This window comes from Acipenser ruthenus, chromosome 8, assembly GCF_902713425.1.
Source record: "Acipenser ruthenus chromosome 8, fAciRut3.2 maternal haplotype, whole genome shotgun sequence".
Taxonomy (NCBI): domain Eukaryota; kingdom Metazoa; phylum Chordata; class Actinopteri; order Acipenseriformes; family Acipenseridae; genus Acipenser; species Acipenser ruthenus.
In genome coordinates this window covers 56,268,161-56,286,723 of record NC_081196.1, presented here as the reverse complement: position 1 = coordinate 56,286,723, position 18,563 = coordinate 56,268,161, and the positions used below count along the sequence as shown (strand labels likewise).

General features: G+C 36.4%; 1 protein-coding gene across 1 annotated transcript; it reads right to left on the bottom strand.

Annotated features, from left to right (window-relative positions):
* Nucleotides 1–6,822: 6,822 nt before the first annotated feature.
* LOC117406754 (protein sprouty homolog 2-like) lies at nt 6,823–12,335 on the bottom strand. The gene is made up of 2 exons (XM_034011040.3): nt 11,728–12,335; nt 6,823–9,482 (listed from the first exon to the last, which is right to left on the bottom strand). The coding sequence occupies exon 2, from the start codon at nt 9,429–9,431 to the stop codon at nt 8,466–8,468; it is 966 nt and encodes a 321-aa protein (XP_033866931.1). The 5' UTR covers nt 9,432–9,482; nt 11,728–12,335; the 3' UTR covers nt 6,823–8,465.
* Nucleotides 12,336–18,563: the final 6,228 nt, after the last annotated feature.

Genomic DNA, 18,563 nt, shown 5'->3' with positions numbered 1-18,563 from the left:
CTAGAAAAAAAGACGGGAAAGAGGGGACTTGATTGAAGTCTATAAAATCATAAATGGTATAGATAAAAACCCAAGGCAGAACAAGAGAGCATAACTGGAGGCTGCATAAAAGTAAGTTTAGAACAGAAGCACTTTTTACATGGAATAGCCTACAAGGTGACATAGCAGGATCTGAAACACTGGGAACATTTAAAAGAAAAGACTGTTCTTTTAAATGCGATCCCCCCAGTAAAGGAGAATGGAGTGCTAACAAAGGACGATCCTTGATGGGCCAAATGGCCTTTTCTACTTCCAAAACTTTTCTTATGTTCTTATGTTCTTATGTTCTTATTGATAAAGTTTTTATACTGTTATACCCTAGAAAAGTTGAATTGATTCCCTCTGAGAAAAGGCCCACTGGTACTAATGTGTTCAGAGTTTTGTTAATAACATTCCAGACAACATCAGTAAAACCATACATTCCTACTAGTTCTTAGCCCTTTTGTGTCAATTGTTTATTAAAACATTTTTGCATGTATTTTTTTTTCCACCAATGAACCAAAGTAACATAAAAGATGGCTCTAGATGGCATAATGGAAGAGCCATTCATCATGGCTCACTCTCATGGACTAATTTCAACTGAGATGTGTCAGGTGTGTAGTAGTTTTAGTATTACAAGTTGTTACAGTATTCACAATCAGAAAGAAACCGGAATATATCCTACCAGTTACAAATGCATGTTTCTAAACACCTTGTTTTAAAAATTAAGAAAAAAAATTGCAAATCAATAAAAACATATTTTACACATTTTGTCAACCTAGTTTTTAAATTGGCTAAAATCGAAGGTCGCAACCCCATGATACACAAGCTACAATGCTTTATCTATCACTCTGTCTATCGATGCATATATATATATATATATATATATATATATATATATATATATATATATATATATATATATATATGTCTAAATATAGCTGATACAGGATACGTAAATAAATATTGACTTATATATTTTGTTTACATATAGCTGATACAGCATAAGTAAATACATAAACAACATAAATAAATAACAGAAAATGTTTGAAGTTCATACACTATAGTTACCAAAGTTTTTCTCCATCTGGTTTGCTGACTGCTGCATAATCCAGTTTAAATCCTGCCTGTCAGGATTACATATAAAGTATTTCAAGCAATATCTGAGGCTCCTATCAATGTAAAGTTTGCTGTAAGGTAACTTTTTGAATAAGTCAGAGTTTATGCATTTTCTTTTGATTTAAAAGTTCAGAAAGCATAATGATTTCCTGTGATTTGGCACATTTTCTAAAGAAATTGTACCATGGATAGTTGGTGCTGTCCGAAGAACAACTGGATTAAAGAGAGGGCAACTGAAGTGGAGTTATCACACAAGGCATTATCATGAATAGGTGGGTATGGGAGAAAGCATCATTCTTTTCACAGTCAAACAAGCTCAGAAAATCAAAACACTTGCAAAAATGCCCCATTTCTCTCTGTCATTCAATGCCTCTTAATGACTGGTAAGAAAATAAAAAATAAAAAAATCTTTGAGATGAATAAGGTTGTCATCTTGCAGGAAAGACTGAATAGGCAACAATCAGGTGCTTAAATGCTTTCCGAGGGCAGGCACACCCAGGTTCAAACCAAAAGTTCTGGATCCTTTCTCTCAACAGGCGCTTATCTAGAACTTAACAGTTCAGGGGCTATACCTGCATTTGTATGACACACATCTTAGCAAAGCAATGTGAATGTGACTACAGAGAACAACTATGCATTATTATTAATATTATTATTATTATTATTATTATTATTATTATTATTATTATTATTATTATTATTATTATTATTATTAGTCGTAGTAGTAGTAGTCATAGTAGTAGTAATAATATTTTATAAAATGGAATAATGTGCACACCCTAAGGCTACAATCCATCAGAGGATTCTGGTGGCATATCAACAGCACGTTGTTCTTGAGCTGTTTTATACTGCAGCATACATGTTAACTAGTATATTCTTTTTATGATGTTTGCAATCCACCTGAGTGGTTCTTGTAGTTTTTTTTTTTTTTAAATGTTCTAATAAGTCAGTGTTAAAGTGTTCAGCATTTGCTCTTTAGTTCTAATTGCCTGCCATAGATCAGCCAAAGTGTTTTAATAGAAATAAGAGCCGGCGAGTTATCTGCCACCCACACCAAGTTCCCTTTTTTTTTGTTGGCAATACATAGTTGTGCTTACTAATATAAAGAGCTCTATGTGTTGTATACATTATTTTTTTATTTTAAAAGTAAACCCACATTTTAACATAGACAAATATCAATACAACTTCAATAGGATAACATTTAAAAAAACAAAAACAAAGAAGTCCCCTTTAAAAAAGAATGTCCGTATCCAACTTCATCACCCAAGAGGTTAAAAATCAATGCAGCACTGCTCTCATGTATACTGTGATATAAAGTTGCAGTCCAGGGGTATTTCTGGCCTTGTCTGTGACCATGTTAAACAACACAGTCATTCACTTCCCACCTGTTTCATCTTCTCTCCTGAAGTCAAACGTTTTCCATTGCTTAGGTACTAAGAAACACTTCCAAAACATTGAATTTATTTTTCCTTCCCACTTGTGGTTTATGTGTTTTAGTTCAAATCTGAAGTGGCAAATTGTCTTGTGCTGCACACGACAGACCACGTCTGAGGCTCTTTTGCAGTCTGTTAGCACGGTTAGAAGTTTATGTTAGGCAGCAGTTTCAAAACTGTTCAGTGGTGAATTGCAAGTGTTCTATAGGATTAGCATAGGCACCTGATTATTACAAGGCCCCTGAACTGACTGCACATTGTGGGTCACAAACTGAATAGAAATACCTTTTTTTAAAAAGCTGCAAGGCAAACAAATAAATAGATATGCATTTTTAAAGTGTGTAATTATATATAATACATAAGCTAAAGCAAGACAGAGTGCACATTTGGTGAAATACAATATGTTACCTGTTGGAATTAAATAATTCAAGGAAAGTTCAAGATTAGGAAATGTTTACATATAAATAAAAAGGAAAAACAAATATGTCAACAAAATCTGAACAAAACCTTTTTCTTTTTCTCTTCTGATAAAAAGGCTCAGTAAATTAAAAGAAAAAGGGTCCATTCACAACTTTTAAAGCAGTTTAACTGATGTGAGAAAATGCGTATGCAGTCAGTTGTGAGATACTGCCCTTCCCCCCCACCACAACAGGCGAGCACCTCAACTCAGCCTGCATAACTGTTTGATTGCTTAAGCCTGGTGGTCAGACAATAGAACCAGAAAGAATGGCTGCTTCCTTCCTTCCTGTTAAGTGCTCTGCCTGAGTGAACAGATTCAATAGCACTCTGCTTCACAGCAACACTGGACTGCAGTGCGAGCTAAAATCAACAAAGAGCCATTCTAGGCATTTCCAATTGCACCTCAGTCAAGCCACTGAGCTGAGGAATACTTTGTTTAGAACTTGCGTGTGTGTGTTTGTAAGGGGGAGCGGGGGGGGGGGGGGGGGAGCGGGGGGGCGGGGGGGCATACAACCTCTCTTCCTATATGCGCAGATTCAATCAGTTTCACAAACTGAAGCAGACATTTCCAGTGCATTTAATATATATATATATATATATATATATATATATATATATATATATATATATATATATATATATAGTTTTGTTAATTATTAGAGGTACATAAGAATACCAAATGAATATGAATTTATTTTGAAAGCTTAGATGTATTTTAGTTTTTTCAAGAACAGATGCATTTAAAATTACTTCAGTGTGCCAGTAGCGCTTTTGTTGGGACGACAAATAATGATATGCCTGGACCAGTTCGTATTAGACAGAAAAGTAATTACAATTAATCCACTGTATTCATACATGTACATGCTTGACCTACTTTATCAGTAAACCATTCACAAATAGTTGTCTTTCTGAAAAACATGCTGTAAGGTTGCACTAACCATAAAACATTGGTGTTAAAATCATTCTGATTTAAATCAGGTTTATACATTTATTTAGCAAGCTCCTTGTAACTGTAGGCTAATTTGGTTTGCGTCTAGGTGTGTGCATAGACAGGCAGGCTTTCACAGGGTGTCATCTTTCCCCTATAATCGGCAGAGCTTTTGTGCTTGAGCCACATTAAAAAGGCATTTAAGGTTGAAATGCAGTACAGCTCAACTCTCTGTTCTGAGCATCCTGTACTCTTCTGAGGCAAGCTCATCCCCATTAGCACACAAATACAAAACACACACAAACAGAAAGCCCCTTCCAGGAATACCAATTAGGGGCAGGTAGTTGAGGGGCTTAGAAAGCTGAGATAGCCAAGTCCATAGAAAAAAGGATGAATGCATGAGAGGCTGAATATGGGGTAAACTGTTCAGCTTTTGTCATTTAAAGTGACGTCTTTAACCCTTTGCCTTCACAGAGCTACTTGTCACCAACCACCTATTGTTTCTAATGTACAACAGTTAAGATAATGAGGGAAAGGAAGTTTAAAAACTTGATTTAAAATAAGGAATGTTCCTATTTGAACATGTTTTAAAGACTATTAATGATTATAAAGAGGTATTTTTACAACATAATGCATTAAATGCTATGCATGATAGGGCTTAGACCCAGGGATCCAATGCTCTCATAGACCGAGCAGCAAAAATAAAACAGCTAAATAAAACTAAAGCAAACATCTGTATATTAAAAGACTGTCATTTTGAAAATAAATAGGTTGTAAGTAAGGCTATAGCAAAAGTCCATCCCAACACAATTACTGTTGGGTGAAAAGTAAAAAGTAATTATAGTATCTTCACTTACTGTCCAAGCGCATGTTGGTTGCTACTCAGGGAATTGTTAAACATGGGTAAACAAGCAAAAAGACAGAGGAGTTGAAGTTCAGCAAGTTGGAACATTATTAATGTGTGACTGCATTTTCGTTTCATGTCGTTGTTGTTCATTAAGGTGCACAGATGTTTTGCCAGTTAACAGGGCCTTGGAGTAAAAAGGCAAACAGGACAACCTAGTCCTGTAACATTGAGAGTTAAAGGCAGTTACTTGGAAGGCCTTCAGAGAACTTTAGCAACCACACTTTTTTTTTTCCTAATAGGGGAAATTACTGGAGACCACATGGAACGCAAAAGGTATAGCATTGTTTCCTGGAGGTAAGAATAGAACGCCAGTCCTGATTTTGAACATTGTCACTACTGAATATCTAAAGCTGAAGACAATGTGAAATGCAAAAATGTGCTATAGGTTTATGAACAAGACAGTGTATATTCAGACTTTATTGTATTTCCTGGGTAAGATATGAAGGCAGCAGCACAAACTGTGTTGGGTTTACAATAGCCTTCCATGTGTTCCTGATTTCAGACGGGATCATACATACAATGAAACACCTGCAGATAAACAGTAAGGACTCTTAAGTAGGGTAATAAGGCCCAAGGTTCCGCATACAACCAGTCTAAAATACTGTATTTAAATGGGGTGTTCTCTAAGAAATGATAAAGCTGGGCAATGCAGCTGGTTGTCTTTTGCAAAGCATTTTGTTTTTGTGCATCAAGCCTGCAGTAAGCAACCATACAGTAACAAGTAGATGAATTATACCAACCAGGTATACGGGAAAATAAAATCAGGGAAAATGAGTACTAATACAGTAGCATACAACACAAGTGTCAACTCAAATATTCAGGAAACCTTTATTTCACTGCAACTAACAATTGTGTAGTTTTACCCAATAACCATTATGATAAACACAGACCCACCTGAATGGAACTTATTTGTTGAGATGAATATATCTCTAGGTTCTTTGTTTTAGTGCCAAGCATGTGGGTTCATCTTGTTCTTTTTCCAAACCACACATATTAAGTGATTTTAGTGGCCACCTTAATGATCAACCCAATGTGCTCCCATTCATTTACACACCTCTTCACAAATCAAACCATATTGCGCACATTCATAGCCAGGACAGCTAATGGGTTAAATATCTAGCTAAAAGTTTCCCTTGCAACAGTTAATTTGGGGAGGATTGTTACCAAGGTAAATTGCATTCTTTCCCTGTAGTTTATCAGATTTTTATTTTTTTTAAATCAGGGTTAGTGTCAATTTTTCCATTCCAATTCCTTTTAAAAAGCAATTCCCATTCCAATTCCTTGCTTTTTATTGATGTCCGCATGGGAGTTGCTTTTGTAGACATCCCAATCCATGCGACAAACGCAGGATTTATGCTCACTATATTCCTCGTTAACAGTTCAGTCCATTATTTTTTAAAACTGTATTTTAAATATACACCCACAAATTCTGCAATTGCCAGACCAATTTAACATGTTCCCCTTTCTGGCACTTAATTTGAGGTGTTTTTAAAAGCACATTTTCTCCACTTTACAGTATTTTAATACCTGATATGCATGTGTGTACTCTAAACATCTGGTACACAGGCTAAACAGTTGACTTGGGTACAAAGCTCAAGTGCAGCATATGCTTCCCAATTGTCAGCCTACCAGAAAGCCTGATAAATCATTCAGCTGCTCTACAACTTCCAGATGCATACTTGGTAGAAAAAAAAAAAGATTCCAGAGTCTAGCTTGAAAGGGAAACCAGCCAACTTCTATTCTTTTCTTCCTCTCTTTAAAAGATAAAAAGCTTTTCGGATTTTTATTTCCTGCAAGACTCCAGATTTGTATATCATTGGACCCTGCTACTAAGAACTGTAAAAACATGCCCCCCCCCCAAATCTCAAAAACTTTATTGAATCCACATTAAGATAACCAGTATGTAAAACCGGACTGAAGTGAAAAGTCCTCGTACCGATATAATTTGATTGGGGAAAAAAAAAAAATCACAAGGAGTAATGGAACCCTGCTAATTCCAGTACACTAGTAAGATTTTACCAATTAATTTCACGCAGTATCCTTGTACATGTGAACCTACATTCTAACAGACCATTGACTTTGTTGTACTCTTCTTCAGATGCTTCTTCATAGCTAAGGTTTTAATTTTTTCCATTATGCTAAATACACATTTACGGTCTGTGCCCATCGAAGAAGGCTCTACCGTGGTAGTTGACCATGACTGGAGTTATGCGTCCTGAGCCGAAAGCGCTACCAAAAGCTGCGGACAACGACCACACGGTACAGCTGTTAAACGAGAGGACGCTATCGCTACTAGTAAACAATTAACTGTGTCTTAGTTTGTTGTTGTTGTTGAAAGATGCGGTCTGAGCTCAGGTCAAGCTGAAAGGCTCCGATTGGCAGACTTGGCTGTTGCGGGTACAGGATTGGTAGCTTTCTTCAGTGGAAAGTATTGATTGGCTGGTTTTGGTGGATAATGAAATACATTTGGATCAATTGTCTTTGTTTAGTATTGACTGTCCAACAATTGAACACAAAACAATTGAAATCAAGAGATAACCCAGACAAGGGTCAGGGTTTATTGTGAGGATGTATCAAATCTGAGAATGGTCTAACTTTACCAAGTCAAAAAATGGAGGTATAATATGATATGATCCTTTAAATACAGACATCGTTTTAGTTTTGATGCCGACATAGATAGATAGATAGATAGATAGATAGATAGAGATAGATAGATAGATAGATAGCATCAAAACTAAAACCATTTACTGAACAAGTTGTATCAACCACAGAAAAAAAAAAACACAAAACTCCATTGTTTAATTTCAAACGTTAATATATTTTCTATTTTATAGTGAACATACGCATCTGATTTGCATCACCCTTATCTGCAGAAACAAGTTCTTTCCCCCCATTTAAAAAAGGGTGATATTTTGAAGATGCCTCTTAAAATAAATATATATTTTTTTTATAAAATAATAAAACTTCAAATAAATATTCTTTACACTAAATGTTGAAAAATTAGAAAATAAAGGCTGTTTCTTATGGTCACTGTACAATATATATGTAGCTGAGGGGAGATTCATGTATTTGTGGGCTTTTGTTTAAGGCAAAATATCACCTAATCTAAAACATACTGATTGATTCACATTCAACCGAATGTACAACATATTAGTATAATATTTTATCAGGATGACATTGCTATGGCACCATTGTTTTCACAGTTGAAATATATATACAAAAATAGAACACATTATCTCTGGCAGAAAACAAAAGTAATTTGCTAATTTACATATTTTGCAAGTATATTCACAACAATACACAACTGATCAGGAGTGTTTACAGCTTTAGCTTATCAGTTATATTACAAGTGAAGAATTACATTTCTGGACTTGAGCTTTCAAAAAAAAAAAAAAAAAAGTAGGCTCCCCCACCCCCCACAAGAATTCCTAGTTAAGATGACAGCTTAAAAGACAAGCAAACAAACAAACAAAAAAAACACGAAGCGTGTCACTTCAAACAGTGAAGTAAATCCCCCAATCCCTGGTACTACAGTGCCAGAACTACAACTTTGTTATAAGTTTGTTGTGGATGATGCAAGTCCTTACTAGAGATGTGCTGCCTATGTTGGTTTCTCGAAGTTCCGAGGCGGGACATTTGGAACTTTGCAACAGACTGTATTGGTGTTTTTGCACCTGCATCCAGGACGCTTGACACGATCGTAACAGCCCTGGCACAATTTAAGGCAACCCTTACCAGGAAGATAACACAACAGGCAGGGCAAAAAGAGGGTCATAAAACCCATGGCAGACCACCGAGCAAAACAGTTAGACCGACGACATGAGCAAGGGTTGTCTGCACAGTTATCCTCATCATCAGTGGAGCAGTGGTAAAAGAGGCCCTTAACACAGCAGACACAAGTACCGTAGTCCACCATGTTCTGTGCAGAGCAAAGGCAGCGCTTGTCACAGACCCAGCATGAGGGAAGAGTCCTTGGAGATGTGCACTCCTCACACTTGCATTTCCCACAGTCCTCGCAGCGGTACATGTGCTTGCTGCATTTCTCCACACTTAAGGGCTTCAGCTCTGACTTAAGTTCCGAAGGCTTGGGCTGCAGACTGATTATCTGGTCCATTACTGGCCCTGGGGGGGAGGGAGGAGGAGCCCCTAAAAGCCTATGCTCAGAAGAAGTACTACTTGTACTTGTCCTTGTACTACTCCTTGAACCAGTGCTCATTATACTTGTAGAACGGGTCAAAGGGTCCCGAGAAGAATGTGTGTGATGGTGGTGTTGTCCCCTCTGGTTGAACCTCTGATGCTCCTGCTCACTTAAGCCGTGCACCCTTTCTGTTTTTTGCTGGGAAGGTTGGCAAGTGACAGGTTTACTCCCAGGTCTGGGAGCCACCGTAGGTCCTTCTGTGTACTCATTGGTACTTCTTATAATCCTGATCTGGTCAAGCGACAACACCTGGACCTGATGAGTCAAGACATCCCTTGGGTCTGGTTCTCCTGTATGCTGCCTCCCAGTGTCACGCAGAAAATGCAGTAAGGTGGGAGAACCACTGCCATTTTGAGTTCTTGTCTCCATCTGTACTCTGAAGAGTTATCACTCCAGCAGGCTTAGAACACATCTGAAATCCTAGAGAAAATACACATTGAAAAATAAACTTTAGCATATTTAATTTGGAACACTGCAATTCAGCTAACAAGGCAAGCTAACAAAGCATAATGAAGGTGTATTTTACCCACCTTCCAGTATATCATATCTAGTTTTTAATTAACTAACTCTTTAGGGTTTATATTTTTATAACATAAGAAAACACTGAAATACTTTAGGAGAACGTTATAACATTTATTTATGCCTGTATTTATTGAATTACACAAAGATGGATTCTTGGTGGGAGAAGTAGGTTTAAAAAAAGATTTTAAAAACCTAAATAAAGGAAACGGTCACAAGCCATAACAATCACCTGTTTCCATATTAATTTCACACCTTATATTCGTGTTAAACATAACCAAGACCTGCTTCATAGAAAGACCAAAACCACCATTTCCATGGCCGGAAGCTACAGCAAAAACTAAATGAGTACTACTTTCCATTGAGCAGATTAGTATGTACAGCATATAGTACCAAAAATACATTAAAAACATAAAACACATAGCACATTTTAGTTAAGTCCAGTGAGCTCTACATTTGGAGGAAGTAATTGACCCTAGCCTATACTTTATCTTCAAATGAACTGTTAAACAAGATTGCACAGATTACAGTACTTTAACCAAGTTAAAGAATAAAAAAATAATAACACAAATACTAACACAAATAATAATAATAATAATAATAATAATAATAATAATAATAATAATAATAATAATAATAATAAATAATAATAATAATAATAATAATTAATAGGCCCACAAGTTAGTCAGATAATGCTTCCAGGTTCAATTTTGTTTAAACACCACATGGTTAAGTTTTGACCACAGTTCAATTACCACGCCAAAATGATCAAATGGATTCTGCAAGCCTTTTGGAAACATGAAAACTCAATCTTTTAAAATCAACCCCTGCCCCCTCCCCCTCCCCAGCTTTTTTTTTTCAGAAATCTCCAGGAAGTTAGCTGTGGGGATGTAGGCAATGTAATACAACTAACTACTTTGTTCCTTTTGAGAGTTTACATCGAGTTCCCATCTTGTGAATGACAATGTAGCAGACCAGAAGTTTTAACATAACAAATAGCTCCTACCAAACCCATGCATTTGTATTAGAACTTGGCCATCCTTTTAACCTTCCAGGGTTGAAAGAGACTGTGCAGAATGCTGGGTATAGTTTTCATTTTAGTTATTTCCGGTATGAAAAGTCAGACCAAAGCATTTTTTTTAATCAATGGTTCTGTACGTATGATCATCAAAAAAAATAAATAAATAAGAAAAATCCACTAAAACAAATTGAAATATCTTGACAGCTATTTTTTTTTTTTTTTTTTTTTTTTTTTTTACAAATCCTGACATTGCATTATCTTTCACAAAGTTCTTAATAAAAACTTAATTTAAAAATAATTTTCTGACACAGGTGCAAACCTTGCGCTGAGCAACTCACTAACCAGAGCCTCAACATCAACCCTCTATCATCCTGAGATGCGGGTAACTGAAAATAAAACCTATACGTTGCGTGATGTCTTGACATTTTTAGCTAATTTTATATTCGAATGAGATACATTTATTTATTTACGTATTTATTTATTTGTAGAAGATGCAAAGATGCTTTGTTTTGTCCTTATATATATATATATATATATATATATATATATATATATATATATATATATATATATATATATATATATATATATATCGTATTTAGAAGCAAGGCGGGTGTGTGATCAGACTAAGGATTAAAAAGCTAAAAACTTTACCAGCATAGGGGTGGGATGTTTGACAGAAATAATTTAATAAAAAGGATGACTAAAAATCGCCGACAATAGTTTTTTTTTTTTTTTTTTTTTTTTACACATTGACATAAGATGTTACACAAGCTTTCTAAACTGTATTTACAATAAATTAAATATTAATAAAATAATGTTACATGTTTTTAATATAAGAATAAAGCACGTTTATGCTTAAATGTTCTACAGTACCCTAAATGTGTAGGCTACCAAAACATTACATTAAAACTAGTAAACACGATATCAAATGTACGCCCCCTGAACAGCGCGAATGGCGCGGAGATGGGGGAGCTAAGGAAAACTAACTTCGCAACAGAACAGACCACAACAAAACACAATCTGCAGAAAAGCGATCTGTGTTGGCATAGTTTTGCATTATACCCATGTGATTTTCCAAACCAAAATAGTTGATGCAAGTTGTAGGTAAAATTAAATGCTTACAGTGATCACGGCGCTGCACCCCTCTCCTCTTGAATTTGCAAATACTGTAGATCCAAGTCAGGTAGAGTTTCCAAAACAGCCTCAGTCTGGTTGTAAACCCATCGAAAAATTCAAGACAGTCGCAATCGATCCAATTAAGTTACAGCTAGCACGGTCCACTTCTGGCTTGCAAGAAAAAAATATCCCTTTCCTCGTGAACACGAGGGCGTAAGCAACAGCTAACAAATCCGCATATACTCTCTGCAAGAAAGTAAAACAAAAAAAAAATCCAACTGTTTGCAACGACACTTCAATGTAATTCAATACGTTCAGCTCCGCAGAATGTTACTGGTGACTTGCAAGTTTCAACAATGTATAATACTTGTCTTAGTGGTTTGTGATGTGGGGGTGTCTGAAGCAACGTTGCTGTGGTTGTTCAATGTTTGGCTGCTTTGAGATCTGAGGTGCTTTCGAGTCTTTCTCCTCTTCTTTTTTTTCTTTTTTCCGGAGGAGGTCGGGTTTAGTAAATGGCGTCATGTGGATGTGAGGAGGAACAGAGCAGTTGTTGTCCCAGAGGATATATCGTATCCGGTCCCAGCTCATTGGCTCGACAGGACTCACATTCACACTGCTCAGTGCCAGCTACGCAGAGCGGCAGGGGGACACACTTAAAAGGGCAATGGCATAATACAACGAATAATAATAATAATAATAATAATAATAATAATAATAATAATAACAATAATAATAATAATAATAATAATAATAATAATAATAATAATAAACAGTCTTAAAATAGGAAAGACGCTTTTACTTTCTCTATAATGTTATTTCCCCAAAATACTCTCAGTGTTTAGACAATAAGAACTATTACATATATTACATATAAGAACTATTACATACTATTACATATAAGAACTATTACATACTTTATATATAATTTAACTTCAATTGAGACACGAACTCAGAAGGCAATATTCGCAGTCAAGCCTATTGATTCCACCGAAACAGCCAATTTTATGATTCAACATTTGCATATTGAAACGTATGTAAGATACTGACCTGCAACATTATTCTGACATAAATCGACTTTTTAAAAGGAAACGACTATTTATTTATTGCATATCAATGTTGTCAAATGACAAAACACAGTATTGAATACACATTTTGAAAAATATATATTTTCAATTTATATTGTATATGAATTTTAGTCAGGAGAAAAGCTGATCGACCTATTTATAAATGTGGTAAATATACACTGAAAATAATTAATTCATAAAAAAAGAAGTATTAGTAATAACACCATTCTCAACTGTCTGGTTTCAACTATTTTAATGCATGCAATTTAATAATATTGTCATATTATTCTCAGTGCAACAGATACTATGCCTTTGTTGTTTCCAGAGCATTTACTACCAGACATCAAAAACCTGTCTCACAGATAGTTAAAGTGTAATACAATAATTGATAAATAACTGTAAAATCACTATAACAATTTGAGTTGGAGTCAAGGGAATAACACATAGCAGAGCTATATAAAAATTCAGTTTATTAATTTACATCAGTCTCAGTTTTATCATGATTCATGCTTTTGAAAGTTGATCAAATTAGATATTACTACAGACCTTCTTTCAATCTTGTCCACCAGGTACATGACTGGGAAATGATGATCAGAATTCACCTGACTGCTTGTGGTCCAGGGGGCTAGTCATCCTGAAGACCTGTCTTCAAAGAGTATGAGTGGTTAGTGCAGTCACTAGCTTTAACCTTTTATCAGAGCTGCACACTGTGATGAAATGTAGCAAACTGGATCATTTTAAAACAAGGGTGGAACAAATTAAGACTGCTTACTGCATTTTATTTATACCCAGTCCCAACAAACAGAACATACATTAATGAATGAATTAATTAATTCATCGTATCACCTTATTAAAGAAAACATTACATTACGTTTCTGGAATCTATATACAGATGCAACTGAAACATTCAGCTGCTTATTCACATGATTCATTAAAAGTACTATCGCAGTTCACATACAGCACTCTTTGCACAACCTTTATTGTCCACATGGGGGACTAGTAACTTATTTTAGTCTTCTAAAGCTTGTGCATCACAATAATACAATATAATACGATTTAAAAACTATATAATATATGCAGAATAGGCTAGGCTTATATGTTGTCTTCCTTAATATCCCCTTTATTAGGTTTCAATTGATGAACTTAGAGTGGCATTTGTTGTACCTTTCCCATGTCACTTGTAAAGACAGTCATTTTTTCATAGCATTTTGGGCACTAAATGTTGTCTGGCCCGTCACCTTTAAATTCTAGCACCAACAGATACAGTATTCTATACTGAATCTTTCATAATGTAGACATAATGCCAACATCTATTTTATAAGATGGAGTCATGCTTGTATTTAGTCCAATGTGCCTCACACTGTACAAGATCTTTTTTGTTAGTATAATAATGTTATAGCAATGTCTAGCAAACACATTCCAAACCAAATAATGAATTGTAGAATAATATATATATATATATATATATATATATATATATATATATATATACTGTATGTATGTATGCATGTATGTATATATATATATATATATATATATATATATATATATAAAAGTTTGAAAAATACTACTGTAATACCAGTATACTACCAGGGTATTATCTTGAATGAACACAACAGAGACATTTTAGCAAGCCACAGCTTCACTAACAATGGTAACACATTGCCATTTTGGCTAGTAACCTGAAGAAGGTACTAGCCAAAATGTTTGTCTACCTATAGTTGTACCCATAAAGTGTTCGAAGCTATGGCTCACTTTTACATATATTAAATCAATGTACAGTATGTAGTTGAGAGCATAAGGGTGTATTTTATTACAACTCTCAATAGCTAAGACACAGGAAAGGGAAAATGATTCAGGAAATGTAAGAACAATGAACAAATGCGGTAATCAATGAGAGTCTGTGGGCGGAACCTGTGTAAACACAGCGCTGATCACCGATCAGCAACTTTCCCCTTTCCTTTTTTACTCTGATCTTCACACAAACTTTTCACACCTTCAAAAAATGGAATCTGGTTTGTATACATGTGTGAACACATTTTAAATTGTTTCTCTTCCAACTGAGGCACTTTTACCGACCCCATTTGGTAGCCAGTTGGGCTTCTTACTGTCCTGAATATACCACATCCCCCCGTTATTCAGGACCAATCATTAGCACCCTGTCCCCCCACTGAAATTATGAATGAAAAGACTTGTTGTTCTTTATAAATAATGCAGGTTTCCTCAGTCAGTCAAATTCAAATGGAAGTGAATGCCAAACAAAGTGTCTGTATGATGGACAGGCCTTTCAGCAAGTGATCAATTCAGACAGGAAGTTTTCTGAAGCACATCATTTAGGTAGCGCTACTTGGGCAATTGCATTTTTTTTCCTGATTCTTTGAAAAGGTGTAATTGTAAGACAATCAGGGGTATAAAATGAAGTTCGGATTTATTTAAGATTGATATAAATTAAAATGTTGGCAGGCACCATTTCTTTAGCTTTGAATGCTGCTCTATTCAGTGAGGGTTGCATACCCTGGAGAGCACACCCCCAGCTGAGAAGTTGTATTGTCGTGGGCCCCCTTTTCACAACCAAGGGGAAAAGGTAATTGACAGCACCATTGTTCAGCTGTGACCCCTGCTGCTTTAAAACACTCAGAGGCCCCAGTCACACGTTGTCAATAAAAGCTGTCAGAGGTGATGAGTGAAGAAGGGACTTCAAGTGGACAGGCCTCAGTGACTTCTCCAGTGTTTTTTAGCTGCCACAGGCCCCTGGGCCAAAAATAACCTCCGAGACATTTTTGAAATGCTGCTTCCTGAACCATACAAGCAACAGCTGGCTATTTTTCCTCACTTTTGTAAAGTTGAAAAGATTTACTTTTGCAACGGAAATGGTGCATGTAGAAGTTTGGCATCGTGGAAAGGAATTACATGTAAACTGCTGACCTTTTAAAGCACAGTCTGTTTTATTATTTCCAAAAATCCTTCAAACCAATTTAAAAGATGAACAATTTATCAATTTTTCAATTTTTGTGTCAGCTTTCTGGGTCAGCTGGACATGCAGGCCGCCGCCATATTGGAACCTTTCTGGTGCCGCTGTTCCGTCATATCGTTGACAGCCCCCCACACCAGTGAACGCCGGCAGGGAGCATTATGATGGAATGCAAAGCGTTTGGGTGCAAAAATAACAAAAGGAAAAACAGAACCAAAATGTATTTTTATGTGCCTTAGTCTTTAAATCAACAAAGGGCGGGCATAACAAAACAATGGCTACATAATATAGGAACTGGACATCCGCTCAATAGAATACTATGTGTGACTATAGAGCGAGTCAACGACAGGACGTCACACAAAGTGCCAAGAAAGAGAGCTCCAATACATTCAATGTTAATTTGTTTTAATGGTTTTTATACGATATACTGCTCAAGGAGAGGCTGAAAGTGCGTCAGAAGCTTTAGTTAACATGTTTTCTGTTGAAATGGTTGTATATTCATTTGAATTACAGTTCCCCTTTAATAGATGTTAGATCATCTTATTTATTTATTTTCTAAATGTAATGACCCTGCTGTTGAGCAGTATGCAATGTACTCAAGTTTTATGGTCATGTGATATGACATGTGATTCACTGGACTTGTATTTAGTTGTAGTACATACCAGTCATTTTCTGTGACTTCGGTCGGATCCAGTTGTCAGATATTCCGTTTTATTTTCCTCCTTTTAGTTGGTATCAGCCGTCATTTTGTAAAACTGACTCTTCATTAATTTTTAACTGTGGATATTTTAATCTTTTTTGACAGTATTTATATTGCTACATGTGATGTCTCACTGTCTATTTTTTCCTTTACTACTGACGTGCTAGAAAAAAAAAAAGAACTCGAAAATGAAATTAATACCACAAAACCAACAAATTGGCCTGTTAAATGCTTAAATGACTGGCTTTCTGAAAAAAAAAATACAATTTGACTTTAAATTAATTACTTAATAATTAATAATCATCCCAACAAAGCATCTTAAACTCTTGCGCTGTTTGGTATACGCTAGAGCCAATTGGAGTGAATTACCTAGCAACAATATTACCTACAATATGCAGGAAGGCAGGCAGCACATAACTAAGCAAGGTTTTATAGTTATTTAAAGTCTTTATTTAAAAAAAAAAGAAAATGTTTTACTTGAATATTGTTTTTAATTCATAGGGATTATTTTCTGTTGTGGAAGGTTAAACCTCAAAATGTTAATGCATCTTTAGAAACTATAGATTTCTCCTTTTTTTATACTATGTTTATAAATCTGTTTTATAAAAGCAATAAGGCAATTCAGGGCATGTGCTGGATATTGTCACTTCTTGGTTGGTTGCTGTGACAGGAGTGAAAGGAGTCCCTCTTGTAATTCACCCTCCCGACTACTGGCAGCGCTGTGCAGGGAGGACCGAGACAGAGGAGAAAGGCTGAGTAATGGTTGGGGCAGAAGCCGCAGTGGTGGCGGCCATCTTAACTTGGGGCAGGACCTCATGGTTGAGCCCCATTATTGCAATCAGCTGTGCTGCGCTTGACGATTGGCTGAGGTGGGGCAGTGCCCTGATTGTTGGGGTGGGGCTCGGCACTATTTAGGCTGTGGGGTTCTGCCTTTTGGGTTGGCTGTGCTGGATTAACACCTGCAAGAGACGTGCTGGTTTGTTTGTTTTCATTTATTTCTTTTCACCACTGAAGTCCTGTGTTTGCAGATCCTTGAAGAGCTGTGAGTTTGTTTTCCCTTGCTTTCCCTACCCCTTTGGATACCTGGGCGGATCTGCAGCACAGCACCTTCTGTCTGTGCCTTTGTGTTTGTGAAGCCTCAGGAGGGAGCTGGGGCAGCAGCTGGAGGACACTGGTTGCCACCGTGTGGATGAACCACGTGAATGTTTTGTTTTAACTTTTGCATCTCTGTGTAGTGCGGGACTGTTCTATTTACTGTTTTTATTTCAACCCTTGATTACTATTGCTAGTATTCAAGGGGGTTTCTTATTTTTGTTTGTGCAATACCGTACCTGTCTTTTGACCCCTGCTATTTTCCATATGGAATATTAATAAAACCCTGCCCAGCCCTGCCTTGCTGGTGCGCAGGTTGTACCTCACTGGCTGCCTGTCTCCGTCACTTCCTTCCATAACCCACCACAGTTGCCTAACAACACGCCAAGAAGTGACAATATCCAGCACAACCCATGCCTTCCTACCTTATTGCTTAAACATGCACTGTAATCTTCTGGGACACCGTTCAGTCAATGGACCGAAGTTATACTTTTATAATTATTGTGAGCACAGTGTTGCTTTTTTGTCCTTATTGTTGTGGGTGGTAACTGCTACTAAATGTCAAGGCTGTTAGCTGTAAGCGCTGGGCTAGTGTAACGTAACCTCCACCTGGGAGCTCATCCAATCAAAACGCCCCCTGTTCATTCTCAATTTCCTCCCGGGAGGTTTAAAAGTGGTCAGTGTCAGGACTGGGGAATAGACTGCTTTGATATGTGACCTGTTTCTGCCCTTTTCATTGAAGGCATGGGACCCGATTTCATATTTAACATGCTGACGGCATCATTAGGGGTTTAGGGATTCTTCTAAACTCGGTTTATTAAATGTTTTAATGTGCTAATTATTTTAGAAAAAAGGATAGACTGCTTTGATATGTGATCTGTTTCTCCCTTTTTATTGAATCCGCAACCCGATTTTAGAGTGACTGAATAAGGGGAGACAGCACAGATTAATAAAGGGGATATATATTCTTATTTTAGATTTGTAAATTAGGTAGCCCAGGGTGTGTGCTAGTGTT